This window comes from Ambystoma mexicanum, chromosome 11 (assembly GCF_040938575.1).
Source record: "Ambystoma mexicanum isolate Mex_15411 chromosome 11, UKY_AmexF1_1, whole genome shotgun sequence".
Lineage (NCBI taxonomy): Eukaryota > Metazoa > Chordata > Amphibia > Caudata > Ambystomatidae > Ambystoma > Ambystoma mexicanum.
In genome coordinates, this window is record NC_090934.1 from 831,765,541 (window position 1) to 831,786,231 (window position 20,691).

The following is a 20,691-nucleotide window of genomic DNA, read 5'->3' on the forward strand; positions in this document are numbered from 1 at the left end:
CCAAGGCAGAGGACCCACTACCATCCCCATTATAAAGGTTTATGAATCTTAGGGGTTTATGTCCACTGAAATGATCAGTTGCAATAGCTACATAGATGGATAGGCCCCCAGATGGTCTGCCCATAATCCTTAGCCTAATTGCAGGCCTAATCACAGGTAGATGAAAAAGGGCAAAACCTTCCAAGGGGATAGCTTCAATAGCCCAGGTTTCTTGTAGCATAATACTAGATACCCCTGAGCAACTGCAAACAATGAACTGTCCTTGATCTTAAAAGCCAGACCCACAATGTTCCAAACACGAATTATGACATTCATATATGTAGATTTATGGCTGGATTTTCCCTCATGCCCACATTTATAGGCCCACTTTGTCTGTCCACCGAGAAAACCCCTCAGAGCTGTTCAGAATTGGATCTTGTTCGAGTAGGTACCTAGAGACTCAGATTTACCAGCTAGGTCAGGGAGTCAATCTACTTACTCCAGACCACTGAGACATTCAAATCCATTGGAGAAAGGTACAATACCACTATTTTTGGATGCAATTATCTTGTTGTTGCCTATGGTCCCATGATGGCTCCTGTTCTAAGCAGGGAGATTAAAAGATGTAGGACTACCATGGGCCATAGTCATATTCAACAGTTCCTCAATTGACCTATAGAAGAAACCTAGGGGGACAGACAATCTCTGACTTAATTAGGCAGTGATGAGTACCCCTTCAGAGCAAATCTGCGGCTTTGGACGGGTGATTCCTAGTAAAATCAATACAGTCACCATATCATTGATTTTCTACTATGACCAATCCAGGATGAGTGCTTTGCCATCAAAAAGTCATGGCCTATTTTTAGAAAAAAAAACTCCAAAAAGATTCATCACAAAGTAGGAAACCTTATTCATAGGGGACAAAGTGTTTTCCTCAGCCAAAGATTTTAACTTTGGGACGTTACTCAGAGCCACAACTAACTAAATTGATGGCTGTATTTCTCTGGGGTATGAATGAGTCTGTGCCTTTAAGTTTTTGATACTCTGACTGTGGAGAGTTGGTTGGGGCACCTTCTTAATCAGTTACCCCAGATTTTGTTAAGTCGATGACTTAACATTAGAACTTCCCTATTTTTAGGAGTCCTAATAATCTGTGATCCCGGCTCTGACCTTTGCCTAGTGAAGGGCACCAGTGCAGGCCGAGCTTCTTCTATAACGGGTAGTGCAATGCTGCGATTCCCTGTAGTTAGAGGGTATTGAGTTTCTCAGTCACAATCTTCGATTTAATTCTTACCAGAACCTCACGTAGATGAAGGACCTGCAATTCCATGATAACCAACCGTTTACCAAAGGTGTGTTCAGGATACCTCTCCATTAAATTAGAATATTTAGTAAGGACGTCAGAAACATAATTACTTGCCTCTGCAAGGCTAATCTTAGGCAGCCCTTCAGGTATCGGGGCAATCCTTGTATTAGTAGCAACAGCTTGAGAGCCCTCCTCCCCGCTTGGGCTCAACCTTATTTGCTTAGCTTATCAACCTGGCACAGGAGGCCCTCAAGATCATCAGGAATAAGTTCAAGGCCTTCTTTAGCCGCAATATATTTTTCAGCCAGTAGAATATTTTCTTCCAATGTTCCAACCGCCTTCTTAAGGTAGCCTTCCAAATTCCTCGCCCCATTAATCTTAAGAGGACGGGTATTCTTAGCTTTTGCATTCTTGCATGCTATGACAGCTTCACCATATTGGTTGGCTAATTTTGATTTCTTAGTTACTGATAACCCCAAAGCCCCACCTGATGGGTCACACGCTTTGCATTTAGTCATCCTTTAAAGGGTAGGAAAATTAGATGCCTCTAAGGATGGCTTATGGAGAGCTATACAGACATACTATTTGACAAATTTTTCTTTCCAAAATTTGCAGCAAAGTCAATTAAGTAGCGCAGTGTAAACAAAGCAATATGCCTGCATAGCAGAGACAATATAGTCTAAGTGCAAATTGTGCAAAATAAATATTTCATACAACTACGGTTACACGACAGAAAGAACCCAACAATTATGATATTGATAAAAAAAAGACCCAGAATAAAAAAACAGTCTGAAATGCGAGAAAACAAAAAATAAGTTCAATGTAGCAGCAGCAGAGGCATCTATTAAAATGTTGCTCCGAAATACTGGTTTGGTAGGTGGGCGGGCGGTTTTCCTCAAAGGCCATGTGGTATAGTAGGAACCACTGTCCTGGAGAAAAAGATCACATAACTCGTTGTATGGGCAGAACGCTGTACAGTGGGTGGATAGACAAAACGGGAGAAGTGCTAGAGCGTAATAGATGACAATCCATAGTTACCATTCAGTAGCAATAATAACAAAAAATGTAATGGACCAAGTGAGCCAAGATAGGGATATGGGCTCAAAAATAGGTGACAATGGCAAGTAGGACTAGCACAACAACGAGACGGGCCGAAAAAAGATAAAACAGCTCTGCAGAGGAAAGAACAAGTGCAGCCACAGTCCTGGTCCCAATCCAGACAGAAACAATAGGAAAGCAAGGCCGTTTACCCCTGAGAGGCAGCAACAGAGGGTCCCACAAAAATAACACTTGTCAGGGTGAAGCACTATAGCAATGTGTGATTATGTGCAGGAAGTTCACATAACAGCCGAAAGAAATAACAACGATGACTCACGTGAAAGACAGGAATTCCTTGGTTCCTTCCTTACAGCTTCTGATGCAGGGCATGCACCGAATCCAGAAATTTAGAGGGAGAGGGACACAGGATAAGAGGAGCGTCAGACACAAACAAGTAATGGGCAGCAAAGAGCAGAAAAGCCACAGGAAAAGCTACAGTGGGCAAGTCCGAAGCAAGTTCTTCTTCTCAGCCTCTGGTTTATGGTGTACCCCAAAGCTCGGTACTTGGCCCTTTCCTTTTCTCACTCTATACCTCCCTCCTCACCCCAGTTATCTCCTCATTTGGCATTTCTCACCACTTCTACGCCGATGATACTCAACTCTTCCTCTGATTCTCTTCCTTCTCTACTGACATCCATCTTAAACTCTCCTCCTGTCTCACTGCTATAAAAAAATTGGATGTCTTCTCGCTTCCTTTCCCTTAACACTGATAAAACAGAAGTTATTTTCTTCCCCTCCAACTCTCTTCCCCCTCCCTCCCTCTCCTCCTCCTTTCATTCATTTTCCCCCTTATAATCTCCCCATCTCTGACCACGCTCGCAACCTAGGCATCCACTTTGACTCCTCTCTCACCTTTTCCCATCACATCTCTCTCACGTCTCGTGCCTGTCGCTTCCACCTCTTCAATATTCGCAAAGTCCGCCCCTCTCTCACTTTCCATGCTACTAAACTCTTGATCTCCTCCCTTATCTTCTCTCACCTCTTCTACTGCTCCTCCTTACTCTTTGAACATCCTACTACTCACCTTGCCCCCCTTAAATCTATCTACCACTCTGCCGTTCGCACCCTCTGTCTCCTCTCCCCCATGACTCCATCTCTGCTTCCCTTTCCTCCCTAGGCTGGCTTCCCTTTCACTCCCATCTCACATTTCATTTTCTCTGCCTAGTCTTTAAATCTTTCCACGGTCTTTCTCCCACTTATCTCGCCTCCCTCCTCTCGTTCTACACTCCCTCCCGCTCCCTTCGCTCAGATGACCACTTCCTTCTCACTGTTCCTCCTTCCCCTTGCACCTCATCCCGTTTCTGCTCCTTCCATCTCCTAGCCCCCCTTCACTGGAACTCCTTACCTCTCTCACTCTGCTCTATTTCCACCTTTTCCTCATTCCGAACTTCCCGCAAATCTCTCCTCCTCCATTCCCCGCCTTGAAAGCCCTCCCCCTTCCTAGTCCCCTCCCTCCTTGCCTTATCTCCTTGATCTTCTCCCTACCCCCTGCCCCCAATCTCTCCCCTCTCCCCTTCCTTTCCCGTCCCCCTCTTCCCCTCCCCCTCTCCCTCTCATTTCTACTGCACTCCTCTTCTTCTCTGCTCCAGCTAATTGCTCTACTTATTGTTTTGTTGGCCTGATTCTCAATTTGTTAATTGCTTCTACTGTTACTGTTATAATGTTATTTCTCATGTATCCTGTTCTTATAATGTGCAGCGCTTTGGTGTAAAGCGCTATATAAATAAAAATAAATACAAATACAAAGTTATGCAAATTGAAGCGGTTCACAGCACACGGAAATCTGTTCTCCCAGCCACTCCTTCCTTCCTAATTCCCACAAGTGGAGGTATAGTGTGCCAAAATGCCCAGAGAACCAGCAGGGCAACAGCCCACCCGACAGCCACCCCGCCAGTGCTCCACTACACAAAAATTAGAACAGCTTTTACAGCATTTGCTTGCCCCCATTTCTCACTCCCCGGACAGAGCAAGGCAACAGCCTGCCCGGCAGCCGATCAGACAGGAAAAATAAAGGCTCATGCTGAGGACAGACGTGCACATTAGCACATTAACATTGTGGTGAAGTCACTAATAAACTAATAAAATTACTAATAAAGTCACTAATAAAATTAGTGGTGAAGTCAGCCCAATCAGTGTGAAGTTGGGATTGTGTTTTAGAGTGGCACATTTCTTTTTTTATTAGAAAATTGTTTTAGTTGATGTGTCAACTTTTTCAATTGCAACGTTGCTGTCACTTATTTTTACACAATATTTTAAAAGAACTTTATACATAAAACCAGATGATATTTAAATAGCATGTAAAAAGCTTCAGTTACAATAGATTTAAAAACGACATTGTGAAATACATTCAAGATTTCTTTCCTTATGTATCTGCTTTACAAACCTGCCTGGAGGAATTCACTCAGGATAAGATTTCGAAGTCATATAAACATCTAATTTCAAATAAAATCATGTTAAAAGCGAATTAAGTGAATCGATAATGCGGACAACTAAGGAATTTAGATCATCACAGTTGCAATAGTAAAATCAGTGATAAGCATTATGTCATAGGCTGCAGGTCAGCTTTAAAAATGTATTAGCCAGTAGCATACAACATTCCAGCATTTTTAGAGCAGTGCACAGAATCATGAATTTGGGATGGTTTCTTTCACTATGCGGGTAACATAATTTTGGAGTTGTACGTGACAAATGTGTTTAACTCAGCGTAAAACTGGACAGTGTCAATGATCAGAGAAGTGTTAGTGGCATTAAACACTGCTGTACCGAGCTTCTCTTTTGTTGTTAAATTCAAGAGATACCGTTTCCTTGGATCTGCGTGTGTATGGCATTCAATTAAGAGATGTCCTGTGGTCTCGATGCTATCTTCTACTTTACAAAATCTGCAAGATTTACTTAAGTTATCCTCTTTATTATATGTTGCACTTTTAGCTTTGGTTAGTAGCAGATTAAGACGGAATCGTAAAAAGAAGTCAGCATACATTCGATCAGGAAATTTTGTAAGCTAGAGTGGGACTTCATTTAAGGGTTTGATTATAAAGACACTAGGCTTGAATGCCTCGTATGTGGTACATTTGTCCCATGTGGCAATCCAATCATATTGCCATAGCTTCATTTTTGCTTTGTCAGGGTTCTCTAAAAGTAAAGCTATTGAGATATCAGCATTTTGTAGTGTTTGAAGGCATACTTTCTTCCAATCTTCTAGAGGGCCTGAACTAGGTGCTTCCAGAAGGGTTTTGAGAGTTGGGAATAAGTTGTGCGAGGTGGTTGTAGAAAGTAATCATCTCCTGTATGTAGATAGCATTAACCAGGACACTAAAACAGAGAGTGAGGTTAAGCCAAGCTCAAAACTGATTAATGAGATTGGGGTATTTAGAGGGACTGGTAGAATTGCTTTCCAATATATTCCCTCTATGATGTCCCACCTGACAGCTTTAGGGGATGTTTTCATTTGGCTACCATAATTGATTATCGGTATGACTTTCTGCATGAAAAATACTCTTGCTGGTAATATTGAGAACTTCCCGTATTTCCTCTGGAGTGCTTTGCCTTGGATGGCTAGCAGTCTCATTCTTGCACTAAGTTCACTTTTGTAGGGTTGGTCCGAGGGTTGTGAGTGAGTATTTACTCCCAGATATTTATAATGGTATACTTGGGAAAGAGAGTTCTTAGATAAAAACCAGTTAAATTTATAACCCGATTTCAAGGTGCAATGATGGAAAACAAGAATATTAGATTTACTTGTATTAATCACAAGGTTGTTAGCTTGAGCATACAGAGTTAAGGCTGAGAGCTTCCTTTGCAGCCCAATGGGTGTCCTGTCTAAAAGTACCAAATCATCAGCATACAGAAGATACTATATCTCAGAACTTCCTAGTCTTTGGGGCAATGAGCGAACGGAAATAAAAGTGAGGAAAATATCATTAATGAAAAAGTTAAAAAGAATCGAAGCAAAGGGGCAGCCTTGTTTTAGACCAGTGTTTGTTTCGATAGGTTTTGATAAGATGCCATCTGCCGTGAGTTTTATTTTAACAGAAGTTCTAGAGTAAAATTGGTAAATTAAAAAGCTGATGTAAGTGGGGCAGTTGGAGTTGAAAAGCTTGGTCCATAAAATCTGACTAGGTACGTAATCAAAAGCCTGTTTGAAGTCAATTAAGGCAAGAAAGACAGGTTGTTTTGTTTGGATGGCTTGAAGTTTTATAGCAGAAAGTATTAGAAGGTTTAGTGCAGTACCAATGCCAGATACAAATCCGGATTGGGGTATGTCCAACAAATTGTTTTCTGTAAGCCATTTTAGGAAATCACGTATTAACAGTGTGGCTAAGATTTTTCACGGAACATCTAAAAGTGCGATGGGACGGTAGTTATCTGGTACGGACCTGTCTCCTTTCTTAAAAATCGGAATGATTGTTGCTTCTTGCCATGATGGAGGAATTTTCCTAGTTATCATTATCTTTTGAATATTATATCTAGCAGAGCCGCCCAGGCCTCTGGATTGGATTTGAGAATTGCATTAGATAAATTATCAAGACCAGGTTCTCTAAACGAGCTTAATTTTTTGATTATTATCGGAATGTCTAGAGCATCAAATTTGAATTTGATTAGATCAGGTCTACCGATAAATGGACCATTTGGTGGTACACCAGGTTTCATGAGAAGACTTTGAAAGTGTCTGGTCCAAACTGTTTCTGATATTATATTTATCTGTAATGATTTATGGGCATTAGAGGGCGTGTTATTAATAACGTGCCAAATTTTGTCAGAAGATTTGGATAGAAGGGCTTTTAGCATTGTCTCTGCCTCCGCTTGTTTTTGGACCATCACAGTTTGTTTGATCTTATTGCTATATTCACTCAGGATAAGATTTCGAAGTCATAAAAACATCTAATTTCAAATAAAATCATGTTAAAAGCGAATTAAGAGAATCGATCATGCGGACAACTAAGGAATTTAGATCATCACAGTTGCAATAGTAAAATCAGTGATGAGCATTATTTCATAGGCTGCAGGTCAGCTTTAAAAATGTATTAGCCAGTAGCATACAACATTCCAGCATTTTTAGAGCAGTGCACAGAATCATGAATTTGGGATGGTTTCTTTCACTATGTGGGTAACATAATTTTGGAGTTGTATGTGACAAATGTATTTAACTCAGCGTAAAACTGGACAGTGTCAATGATCAGAGAAGTGTTAGTGGCATTAAACACTGCTGTAAAGAGCTTCTCTTTTGTTGTTAAATTCAAGAGATACCGTTTCCTTGGATCTGCGTGTGTATGGCATTCAATTAAGAGATGTCCTATCTTCTACTTTACAAAATCTGCAAGATTTACTTAAGTTATCCTCTTTATTATATGTTGCACTTTTAGCTTTGGTTAGTAGCAGATTAAGACGGAATCGTAAAAAGAAGTCAGCATACATTCGATCAGGAAATTTTGTAAGCTAGAGTGGGACTTCATTTAAGGGTTTGATTATAAAGACACTAGGCTTGAATGCCACGTATGTGGTACATTTGTCCCATGTGGCAATCCAATCATATTGCCATAGCTTCATTTTTGCTTTGTCAGGGTTCTCTAAAAGTAAAGCTATTGAGATATCAGCATTTTGTAGTGTTTGAAGGCATACTTTCTTCCAATCTTCTAGAGGGCCTGAACTAGGTGCTTCCAGAAGGGTCTTGAGAGTTTTGAATAGGTTGTGCGAGGTGGTTGTAGAAAGTAATCATCTTCTGTATGTAGATAGCATTAACCAGGACACTAAAACAGAGAGTGAGGTTAAGCCAAGCTCAAAACTGATTAATGAGATTGGGGTATTTAGAGGGACTGGTAGAATTGCTTTCCAATATATTCCCTCTATGATGTCCCACCTGACAGCTTTAGGGGATGTTTTCATTTGGCTACCATAATTGATTATCGGTATGACTTTCTGCATGTAAAATACTCTTGCTGGTAATATTGAGAACTTCCCGTATTTCCTCTGGAGTGCTTTGCCTTGGATGGCTAGCAGTCTCATTCTTGCACTAAGTTCACTTTTGTAGGGTTGGTCCGAGGGTTGTGAGTGAGTATTTACTCCCAGATATTTATAATGGTATACTTGGGAAAGAGGGTTCTTAGATAAAAACCAGTTAAATTTATAACCCGATTTCAAGGTGCAATGATGGAAAACAAGAATATTAGATTTACTTGTATTAATCACGAGGTTGTTAGCTTGAGCATACAGAGTTAAGGCTGAGAGCTTCCTTTGCAGCCCAATGGGCGTCCTGTCTAAAAGTACCAAATCATCAGCATACAGAAGATACTATATCTCAGAACTTCCTAGTGTTTGGGGCAATGAGCGAACGGAAATAAAAGTGAGGAAAATATCATTAATGAAAAAGTTAAAAAGAATCGAAGCAAAGGGGCAGCCTTGTTTTAGACCAGTGTTTGTTTCGATAGGTTTTGATAAGATGCCATCTGCCGTGAGTTTTATTTTAACAGAAGTTCTAGAGAAAAATTGGTAGATTAAAAAGCTGATGTAAGTGGGGCAGTTGGAGTTGAAAAGCTTGGTCCATAAAATCTGACGAGGTACGTAATCAAAAGCCTGTTTGAAGTCAATTAAGGCAAGAAAGGCAGGTTGTTTTGTTTGGATGGCTTGAAGTTTTGTAGCAGAAAGTATTAGAAGGTTTAGTGCAGTACCAATACCAGATACAAATCCGGATTGGGGTATGTCCAACAAATTGTTTTCTGTAAGCCATTTTAGGAAATCACTTATTAACAGTGTGGCTAAGATTTTTCACGGAACATCTAAAAGTGCGATGGGACGGTAGTTATCTGGTACGAAAATCGGAATGAATGTTGCTTCTTGCCATGATGGAGGAATTTTCCTAGTTATCATTATCTTTTGAATATTATATCTAGCAGAGCCGCCCAGGCCTCTGGATTGGATTTAAGAATTGCATTAGATAAATTATCAAGACCAGGTTCTCTAAACAAGCTTAATTTTTTGATTATTATCAGAATGTCTAGAGTATCAAATTTGAATTTGATTAGATCAGGTCTACCGATAAATGGAACATTTGGTGGTACACCAGGTTTCATGAGAAGACTTTGAAAGTGTCTGGTCCAAACTGTTTCTGATATTATATTTATCTGTAATGATTTATGGGCATTAGAGGGCGTGTTATTAATAACGTGCCAAATTTTGTCAGAAGATTTGGATAGAAGGGCTTTTAGCATTGTCTCTGCCTCCGCTTGTTTTTGGACCATCACAGTTTGTTTGATCTTATTGCTATATCTAGTTTTCAGTAATGATCTTTTTATAAGAGGCGATTTAACTTAAAGAGATCTCAGAGCTCGGCGTAATTCGCATTTAAGATTTTGAACTACTGGGTTCGTTGTATACTTATGCGTAACTACCCATCAGGCCATAACAGTGTTTGTTTGTTTAATCGTCTGAATGCAGTCACTATAGTATATTTGGGTCGATCCCTGGTTGTTTTGGTTGGATTCAATAAGCTTCTGCTACAGGGTAGTTTTTAGCCAAGGATTCCATTTAAGTCAATTTCTGGAGTTGTTTAGCTCGAGGGAGCATTTATAATAATGTGAGTTTCTCTGAATGTGCAAAGACCATCGTATTTCCAATACATTGTGGTCGCTAGCAGTGGTTAGTGTCACTTGAAAGGTGGCTATATATTTATTCGCATTAGACGAAATAAATACATAGTCTAATAAAGATGAGCTCATTCCTCTGGACCATCTAGCAGTCGGTGGAGACTCTTTGTCGGCGGAGCCATTTAACATAGAGAACTGTCTAATTTTCATCAGCGAAAGACACTTTGCTGCTCGAGGGTTGATATGACAGTTGGCGAGGGAGAGACAGTTCATGTTAAAATCCCCTGCAATCGTCGTCTTGATGGCCGGTTCCAATAGAATCTGATCTAATAGTGATTTGATTTTTTCCATGAACTGGTCTTCTGTGGGGAAGTCGGGTTCCAGTAGTTTTTTATTATTACTGTAGTTGAAAAGAAGGGATGGTTTCTGTTTGTAGAGGAGATTTTAACTGCTTGGATGCCTGGGTCAGGCGATAACCATGGTTCAAGAGCTAGCTCGGAATCATTTTGAGCAGCTATCAATAAACCTGCAGCCAGTCTTCCTCCTGCAGCTTTTGAAGTCGAAATTGCAGCAATTTGGTGATCAGGCCAAACGGGGGCGGTCATCATCCAAGTTTCTTGCAGTAATACTAGGTCGAAGGTGTTTAGAGTTGTCGATTTTTTAGTTAGTAAATGGGGAACCCTCTTGTATCCCATGAAGCCAGGGAGCAAGCGTGAGTGGTAGTTGAGCAAATATGCTAATGTGCGGTTGGGATAAGTCCATTGTCTCTTGCTAGCGTGACCCATGCCAATTTAGATTCAGGTGCCTCAAAGTGTCTATAAGGGTCATTTTTGCATTTACAGCACGTTTGTACATTAGTAGATGGATTTTGTCGAGTTTTTGTGTCAAGAGGCCATTGGGCTTGGTTTGGGTGCTGGGAATGATGTTCCATTGGTGGGGGAGGCACTACTGCTTCCAAGAGTTGGCCTTTAAGATGGAGCGAGTGTCTTTCTTGCCAGACTAGATTTTTTACAATTAACCAGCCGATGAAACTTTGACAATGTCTTGGTGTGCTGGGGTGGGGTCTCTCACAGACTGGATGTCAGATGAATTGATATGTTTTAGAGCTGAGATAGCATTAAAGACTGTTAGCAATGTTGAACGGTTAGGGAATGGAGCAGAATGCAATCTATCAAGGATCGTAATTTGTATTACTTTGTCTTGTAGCATCATAAGATCTGGAGCATGGGTGTTAAGATGGTTAGGTTTGTCATGAAGTGGCACTTCGGTTTGTAGCCAGGGGATAGAAAAAACCGGAGTGCAATCACTAATGCTTGGAACTTAAGTCAGTTGCACGTTAGGAGCCGAGAGATTAGAAATTGTATTCAATGTTGCCATACAGCTAGAGGAGCTTAATGCACTATTCGAAGCAGATGAGCCCTTGGAAAGAGATGCTCGATCAAGTATGTCATTGCGTTTTTGATGAAGCGGCTTAAACATTGAAGGGTCGATGTTCAGGTTTAGGCAGAAAGTCGTTTTTTGTTTAGGATGGACTGTGATAGCATCGTGCAGACTGTGATGAACTGTTTCAGAAATTGAAATGTTGTTATTAGAGTATACTGCAAATTCATAAGTTCATCATTTGTGATGCTCTTACCGTCAATCTTTACATCAGCATTACAGTCTTCAACATATGGTACATTAAAAGTAAAAACCTTTGCAGCTTTCTTAACTTTGGATGATGCCAAGCACAAACCGAGAGGGTGAGTATTTTCAGGAGGCACGCTGGAAGCCTTGTATAGCTGAGAAATTGGTGCGCACTCCACTGGGACCTCACATGTTGGCAAATGGGTTGAGATATTTGCTACAAAGGCTTTTGTCTTGGATTTGGCATTTTTGTTTTTTATCGGGAGAGGTACTTTTTTTGTTTTTGTTTTTTTGTTCAATGTTAGAGTTGGACTCAAGCCAGATTTTGGAGGTATGTTTCCTGTTTCTTTTTATTTGTCTTCTTTTATTTTGGGCAACACGACAAAATACATCATACAGAGGGATTTCCTCTGTGTGATTAGAGACTTCGAGGACCTCTCCAGATCCAGGCTCCTCATCAACGTGCACTGAGTGGGTAGGGAAGTGGAAGTTTAGTTGCATGATGAAAATCGTGCGGGGTTGTGTCATTAATCATAGCCTCCCTCTCGGTCAGTGGCATCTCCATAGGTAGGTCAGCAGAGGAGTCCTGGGTCAACCGGACTGTGGCCTCATTACAACGATAATTTTTCAGAAGGTTTGGCAAGTTCCAAACAAGGCAGTTTAATTTGTTAGTCAGTGGGCCTCATTACGAGTCTGCCGGTCCGGGAACTACGGTACCGGTACCCTAGTTCCCAGACGGGCAGACTACGAGTTATGCTCGCGGGAGCCTGTTTGCCCGCCAGGTCAGACCTGGCAGGCACACAGGCACCCGTGAGCACAACACGTCGGATGCACCGGCATCATTCACTGATGGTGCCGGTGCATCCGGCTTCCCCATTCCCATTGAGCCCCATGGGGCTCGAATGGGAATGAGGAAGATTTTTTTCCGGCTCCCTGGAATGGGCAATTACCGGGTCCGCCAGGGTTGTAATACCCCGGTAATTTCCCATTCCAGGCTGCCGAAAAAAAAATTACTCCAGCAGCAGCAGTGCCTGTAAATACAGGCACGGCTACTGCCAGGGTCGTAATGAGACCCACTGTTTAGAGATGAGGCTTGTGTAGAGGCTCTTTGATCAAGGACTTCAGTCAATGTGTAAATGGTCGTGTTGATAGACGTAAGGGCTGAATCAAGAGCCAGATTTGTTGTAGGAGGAAATCCAAACGAAGGGCGCGTGATAGGCTTTGAGAAAGATGCGACCGTAGATGATTCTAAGTCAGTAGGTGAAATAATGTTGTTTGGACAGTCGGTGGTATATAATTCAGGGGAATTAGAAAGTCTGGATTGGCTCTCGGCCTCTGGCCAGGGCTGAGTGGGGTTAACATGAGACTCAATTTGAGACGGGAAGGAGATTTGAGTCGAATGTGAAGGTGGTGGGGGGAAGCCTGCAGTGATGGTATGCATTCTGACATTAAGATTCGTTGCAAATAGTTCAGCTTCTCTTAGAGTGGCTGGAATTGAACTACTTGCGAAGTATAATAAAGGAGTGCTTACAGTGCCCGTGGAATGAATGGGGACCAGAGCCTGAGAGTCATGAGCCTTTTCAGAAAAATAACTTGGAGTAGGAAAGGAGTCCGAGTCCAAGGGAAGTGCGGTCGATATAGCACACTCTTGCATTGTTCTGTCAGATAGTAATGGAACTGAGTCGGTTTCGGTGTGACCAGGTGGGTTAGATGCAAACGGGATTTTTGCTTGGCCAGATCCGGCAGTCGTGTTGGGGATACCGAGAGAGGTCCCCTGTGACTCCTCATTGATAGTGAGGAATTTCCTGATATTGGGATTTGGCGGTGGGTGCCTAGGGCTCGCAGAAGCCAACGAGGTTAGTTGTAGCCCGAGTTGTTTAGATAGAGCGTTCCACTGGCCAAAGCAGGGGGGAGGCTGTGGATTGCCTGATGTAAGGCGAAGCATGGTCTAGGAATGCAGAGGCAGATTCAAAGCTGGAGCACTGGGAGCAGGTTTGCTTAATGTGAGAGCACCTATGAACAATAAGGTTGAGTTAGAGAGTTAGTAGTTTTCAGAGCAAAAGCATAGAGTACCGCAGAGCACTGCACTGCTGCACCGCAGAGCAGTGGTCAGCAGTCAGTACTCAGCTAGTACTCTCACTAGGTGTGCGCACGCTGGTGCGCGTGGGGGCTCAATTTGTAGTCGTCACAAGATGGTGGGCGTGGCTACAAGGATAAAATAGAAAATATAGTGTTAGCGTTCAAGCTAACTTTTGCAGATAACTGCAGTTGACAATTACAGTCCAGTGTGTTAGATAGTATACCCAGATTGTTCAAATAATGTGAGCTGGAAATGAAGATGCTAGGTTCAATCCGCAGAGCGTTGAAGCAGCGTTCTGAGCAGACGAGCAGTCAGTACTCAGCTGGTACTCTCGCTAGGTGTGCGCGCACTGGTGCACATGGGGGCTCAATTTGTAGTCATCACAAGAGGATGGGCGCGGCCAGATTGTTCAAACAGGGTTAGCTGGAAATTAAGATGATAGTTTCAATCTGCAGAGCATTGAAGCAGCGTTCTGAGCAGGTGAGCAGTCAGTACTCAGCTGGTACACTCGCTAGGTGCGCAAATAAGGTGGATACATTATATCTAATAATCCCACCGAAATTATCAGCGGGATACCGGCAAAATTGTAATGAGGACCTTGGTCTGTGGAAGCCTTACAGGGCCAGGTAATATAGTGGAGCAATTTGAACAGGTTTACATTTCTTATTTAGAGTTTCTTGTCCTTTATCTTTCGTTGATATGTTGCAGATTATTTTCCTTTGTGGTCCTATTATTTTTTTCAAATAAACTTGTCCAGATAGGCCTGCATGCATTGTTATTTGGGGTACATGTCCATGCAATAACATTACCTGGCATCTATTAGAGAAAGGTGCACTGGGAATGGAGTCCGTGTATTGCCATTTAAGTGTTCTTTTGTTTTGCCCTGTGGAGGGGTTTCATGATTTGCCCCATACCAATCAGAGAAAGACAGCCCAGCAGTGCCCAAGATTGCCATAATATATAGACCACGCCAGGAATTTGTAAAAGCTGCATGCACAGAGTGGGCTTTGGCAGGTCAGCCACGATGATCCTGTAGACTAAAGTGTGCAGGGACTGCCCCGGAGATAACTAATTAGATCAGCACCTCTGGTCCATGACCTAAGCGTACTTTTTGCATTCTCCCATCGCAGTGTCCGAGGAAGAAGCCCTATTGTGCAGTGTTCAAACAACAGTTGATCCCACTTCTACAGGGCTGTCCAACTATAATAACAGGAGGACTAGTGTTTTAAATATCAATGGTACCAGTGGAAATCCAATATCAAAGTGCTTGCTAAACGGTGTTACTTACCATAGTCTTTATTACCTCAAAGTAGTACTCAATGTATCGATCTTCAGGATTGGCAGGGTGAAGTGCTGAGTCAACCCGAATGAGGTCTTGAACCCAGGATACACGCCATCATCCTGTCCCCGAGGTGAGCAGGCAGCCCTGAAACATTCACTCCAAGTGGCAGAATGGCAAACCATTCACATCATGGACCAAAATGATTTCTGTATCCGTAGAAGTTGATTCCAAAGTATTCATGATCTTCTTGTACATATCAATGCTCGAATATGAGTGTTCGGACTTGTTATTCATGTGGGGCAGCACCCCAATTTAAATAAAATGCATGAACATGAGACAAAGATACACTTATTTTCCCTAGGTCAAGGAAAGAGTGTTCATTGAGAGTGAATAGCCATGAGAAGGACTGACAGGCAGTGGGACATTTGCTGGCCTTGTTGTTAATTATGTATATATCGATGCATTTACTTAAATAGGCGTAGTTTATACATGTGTTTATGTAGTAGCTGTTCTCGTGTCAATCCCAACAGCAGATTGTTTATAATTATTCATCCCAAGGGACAGGCCTGTAAAAGAAAAATAAACATAAAATACCTTTACAAAGACATTGTAGGACCTTTCGTTTTGTAGGTTATTACATGACACTGGTTTAGCCTTCTAGATTGTTTCCTTGTTTCCTTTTACTCACTTTTCTATTGGAATGTTGAATTTGCTTTTTTTACCTATCTGTACCTCTGTAATGTGCTTTCATTGCCTTACGTCTTCTATCTCACTTTTGTGTTTACAATATGTTTTTTATCAGTTTTGCACAGCACCGTGTTTTGAATAAATATGATGTTCACATGACTAACAAGAATGCCCTTCATTTAACTTTCAGAACCAAGTATATGAACCGCCAAAGGATGCATCCACGTGCTGCGGTAGATGCAGGAATGTGTCTTGTCTGCACCCCATGTTTAATGGAACACTTGCCAGCCACAAGGTGAGCATACCGCAGGCATTTTTGCAAGCACACTGCAAACACATTTCAAGGCATTTTCAACTACGTTTAAAACAAATGACCAGTCTAAAACAAATGACCTTTACCCAGAAAACATATGCCTACATTTGAATATCCATGGCAAGAGGTCAGTCAGATTCCATCAGCCTTCTAAAGAGATACTTAATTGGCTTTCTTTAGTCCTATGAGATACACAAGTGGCTGTCTTGAGTCTTATGAGAAACCAAAGTGACTGCCTTTAGTCCTCTTGTGAGATACCCACGTGGCTGACATTTTTTTAATCCGTGAAAGATTGTGTTAAGCAGTTTCGAAAGTTGGTCTACAGTAGGCTTCATTGACTTCTAGACCGATAAAATAAAGTGTACTAGGACAGAACATAAAGCAGTGCATTGATATTAAAAGCAGTAATGCCCTTTCTACAAATTCTTAAGCGCGGGAACATATTAAACATATCCAATAACAAGTGCTCCTTAATGCCACACAGTGTATGGAAGCTTGGAAGAAAGGATGAAGAGAGCAATATGCAAGTCATACGGGCTACATCAATAAACTAGGAATCTGTGGCCGAAGACAACCTACACATCACAGCACGTGCGGGCAGAAGTTCATAGCGAGTGTAAACTACACGGGGTCAGCCGGGGGTCCGGGTGGGGGGCTGATTTAGAAAGTAGGCCCACACCATGCACAGAGTACATCGTTTAGTGGCACACAGGAGAGGATTTGGAGTGTGTGTAGAGTGCACTCAATGTATGTCTCTTATTTTTCTGCTTACACCTCTGCAGTGGAGTCATCAGGTAGGATTGCTTGGAATCGAGCCACACTAAACCACTCGGTTACCCGAGGGCCCAACTGCATGCACCATGTCTTTGTGAATGTGTGGCAGCTGCTCTGGGGATCAGGAGCTTGGTATACCAATCTAAAACGAGTAAATACTCCTAGGGGGTATGCCACAGTGTTCTTTTTCCACCCAAGGCTAGCAATACCCATGCCCTAATCTGCAGTGCGAAGCATCCATATATCCTCCAGAGGGCTTGATCAGGGTTATCTTCGATGCAGACTACATTTCTATTCGCTTGGCAACCTTTCCTGGGTTTGGGCAGGTCTTTCATTCTAGTAACGCTCTAACAACTAACTCCAACAGTAGTGTGAAATAAGAGCCACGCTGTAAACACGTACATGATTTACTTCATGTCCATGCATCACACTACTCTAAATATGACATTTAGACAATGGACGCTGTTTGCTAAATGCACAGTGTGAAACCAAAATTTGTATTCAACAGCTGAAAAAGAAATTCAGGTTGTTTGCCATGTGTTTCTCTTTATTATAGCATGACCGAGCAGTCATAGTGTTATTTTGGCATTTAGCCTATAGCAGGCCAGCACAAGGAGGAAAAAAGGAAAACATAAGCAAGGTGAGCCGCTACATGAGCATGCAAATCCACACAGCGAGCCTGCTCGTACAGCATGGGGCTTCCTACTCGTTTATCTGAAGGACATTGCTCCCTGAAGAGGTCCTGTCATCTTGTGGCTTCCATCAAAATGGTGCTATGCCCCCAGAGGAAAACACGTACAACTGTCTGCAAAGCAATTTGTCGATCTGTTCCAAAAATCTCTTCTGAACAGCTACGGCCAACCTTACAGCTGTGGTGCCAAAGTTAATACAGGTGGTATTTTACAAATTCTGCCCATTTTAGCGCCCTGCTTATTACAGCCCTCAGAGTAAATCCCGCCACTTACTTTGTAAAAAAATTACCTTAATGATCTGCCACTTTTTAACGATTTTTTAAAATGTTCCCTGAACATTTTTGCTATGCTAAAGGAAAGCACTTCCCTTCAATACAGGATTCATATTTTTTTGTAATGAGACATTGGAATGGAGAGAATAATGGGGCATCTCTAAATCCCATCTTTTCATCACCTATCCCATGTAAGGCATAAAAGGATTAGGTTTGAATTTTTTGACGCAATAGTCGTATGACCCGCTATTGTGGTGCATTAGTGTGCTACTCTGGTCATCTATTTCATCCTGAATATTGTGGCGGGTCAGAAGAAGAACACAGACTCTGGTTTGCCATCTCACATTAGTTACTTATTGTTAGGAAAGATTTCGTAATTGTAGGTAATTTTCCTTCCATGTGGCAACCCCTAAACTTTTTGCTGTTGTTTTTCACCTTGTTCTTGACTTTGCCAGAGAAGTGCAGCCTTCTGCCGCACTCCTCTGGGCTTTCGCTCTTTTCTTATGGGGAAACTGACATGCCCTTAAGACAGTCAGTACCGGGGAACGCTGTTTCCCGTAGTTTCTTTTATCATGCTGCGGCTTTAGTGCAACATGACACAAGAGGGCACTGTAAGCTAAGTTACAGCTCTCTTGGGTCTCTAGCCTTCTACAGACCCTAGATACTCGGTTAGGATGGTATTTGATCGGTGCAAGTCATTCAGGGATTGGAATGGTGGCAGCGATCGTTTTGTGTATTTTGAGCTCCTTTTGGCGTTCTGAGCGCGTTTTTCGCACTGAACCCAAAATGGTGGCCTGGCTCCCAAAATGGCCAGACCACGAGGCTCCTTTGTCCTGTCCACTGACCGTCTTGCTCCCTTCACCTTCCCCAGGTCGAGCGACCCGGGGCCTTCCTTATTTGGGCATGTACTTTCCCGCGAAACACGGATGCTTTCGCGGGCTTCTACATGTCTTTTGTGTGCCTCCAGGGTGTGGGCTGGGATGTCTGGTCCCAATACACATCCTGGGTGCCAGAGAGTCTAGGGTAGTGTGAATGCCTGGGACCACCGTGATCCGTGATTGGTCCACGAATGGTGTGTGTGTTGATGAGCGGATCTCCCATTGGCTCCCCTCCGTTTTGGCGCGAAGGGAACCGTGGATAAGAGGGGGCTGGAAACACCACTACCATGTCGATCTCCTGAGTTCTCACGAACGAAGGAATACAGGAGCCAAGTATCCTGCAACCAAGAGGCTGGACCGAGGAATCGCTGGTGACCCGCTGAAGGACTCCTCCTTTGCACTGCTGTCGTCCTGTGAAAACCTTTCCTCCTTTGATCGAACCAGAAGGCCTGTACTGGTGCTTCGACCTTTGGAATAGCAGGAACAGCTATTCTCGGCGACTTCATCATCTCCTGCCAGTAAGCCTTCGGAAGCGTCCCTGGGCCATCCAGTTGACTGACCAGCTTACACGGGAGTCCTGCTCTGTAACCGCCGCCAGGTTGTGTTGTATTTCGAGTCCTTGTCACTCTCACACGCTTAGTACACTTGGCGTTCCCAAGTCTGAAGTGAGTAGTGTACATTTGGCTCAGATACACACGGCCGCTCCGTTGCCCTGCTGTGGTGACAAAACTGTGCAGGTTTCTTCGATTGGGACGTCTTTTTTCTCTACACGACGACGAGGCATTCCCGGCTCTTCTGAACCTGCCAGCTGCTGAAACTAACGTGGAGAAGCCTGGGTCTGCTTGCATCGGGGACCGGTGAGTAGTATAGCTAGGATCTGGTCGCCCTCCTGCAGTAGCCCATTGCTTTTCCCTGCTGTGTAAAAACAGCACCCTTTTGTCCGTACTCGCGCTCTGCTTCTGCTCACTGTGGAGGCTGCGCTTGAGTCGCGGAACCTGTTCTTCTTCTGTTGTGCACTAACCCGAACTGCCTGACTTCCTCCGAAGAGCTTCTCCTTTTGCCCGTTGGCACCAGCGTGTGCAGGTACTTTGAGCACAAGGCTCCACTCTTCGCAGGGCTCGGACTTCCATCTAGTTAGGTGCCTCTGAAGGCGAACTGAGTCTAAAGCATTATCGCACTGCCTGTTTTCCTTCCCTTGCAGGTGGACTACACATTTCGTGCATATAACGCTTGCAACTGTCGTATTTGTATATATATTGTGTTGATATGGTATGTGTTGGCTTAATATTGTGATATTGTGATTTTCTCGCTACGGTCGTTGTTTTAAAGGCCTTAAAATAAATGTGTATATATTTTTGATATAACAACTGTTTGGAGTAGTTTGTAAGTGATCTTGCTTTGTGTGCTCATTGCGGGCTTTCAGTCACCCTCACCCCTCTTGAGACCTAGTCTTGACCGCCGCGATCGCTACCTTGATTGGTCTGGCTCGTCCAGAGGTTACCCTGTTCCAAGTAATTAGGTTGGCCTTCTGAACTTCTGCGCCACCAGGACAGAGTTCAGAAATCCGTCTTAACAAATTGGTGTACAGCGGTGGGATACGACTGGAGGTATCCAGTGTTGCGCACGAACTAAGGCATTTCAGGTTATTCCAACCAGGACACGTAGTGAATTGTTGTAGTATAACTTTAAAAAGGCCATAGTCCTATCTAACAGTATGGAAACAAATACCTTGTTAACTTTAAATGCTTCCAAATCAGAAACATTGAAGAAGATGTGTGCGGAGAGAGGTGTTTCCTCTCAAGGCACGAAATTGGAAATGATCCAAAGAATCGTGGCGTGGCAAGAAGCGCAGCTTGACGCTATAACTTCTGAGGACAGTGCAGAAGGTGGTGGGGTTGCTCTCACTGGTAGAACCGACGGTTCTGCCGCTGCACTGATCCATCGCGACCACGAGGACAGGGAGGATGTGATGTCTAATGTTTCCTCTGCCAGTGCTGATGGGGAGGCTATGCTTGAATTCAAGAAGCAAGAGCTGCGGTTTAGGCAGCAGGAGCTTGAATTCAGCATAGCCAAACTAAAAATCGAACAGGCAGAAACACAGAAAGACAGGGATCACCAGTTGGA

At 43.0% G+C, this 20,691-nt stretch overlaps 1 protein-coding gene across 1 annotated transcript in view; it reads left to right on the forward strand.

Moving 5' to 3' along the window:
• OTOG (otogelin) overlaps nt 1–20,691 on the forward strand; it is a 1,239,067-nt gene that overhangs the window by 1,042,786 nt on the left and 175,590 nt on the right. The window contains exon 49 of the mRNA XM_069625375.1: nt 15,829–15,933. Within this exon, the coding sequence (XP_069481476.1) occupies nt 15,829–15,933 (105 nt within the window). The remainder of the gene's footprint in view (nt 1–15,828; nt 15,934–20,691) is intronic.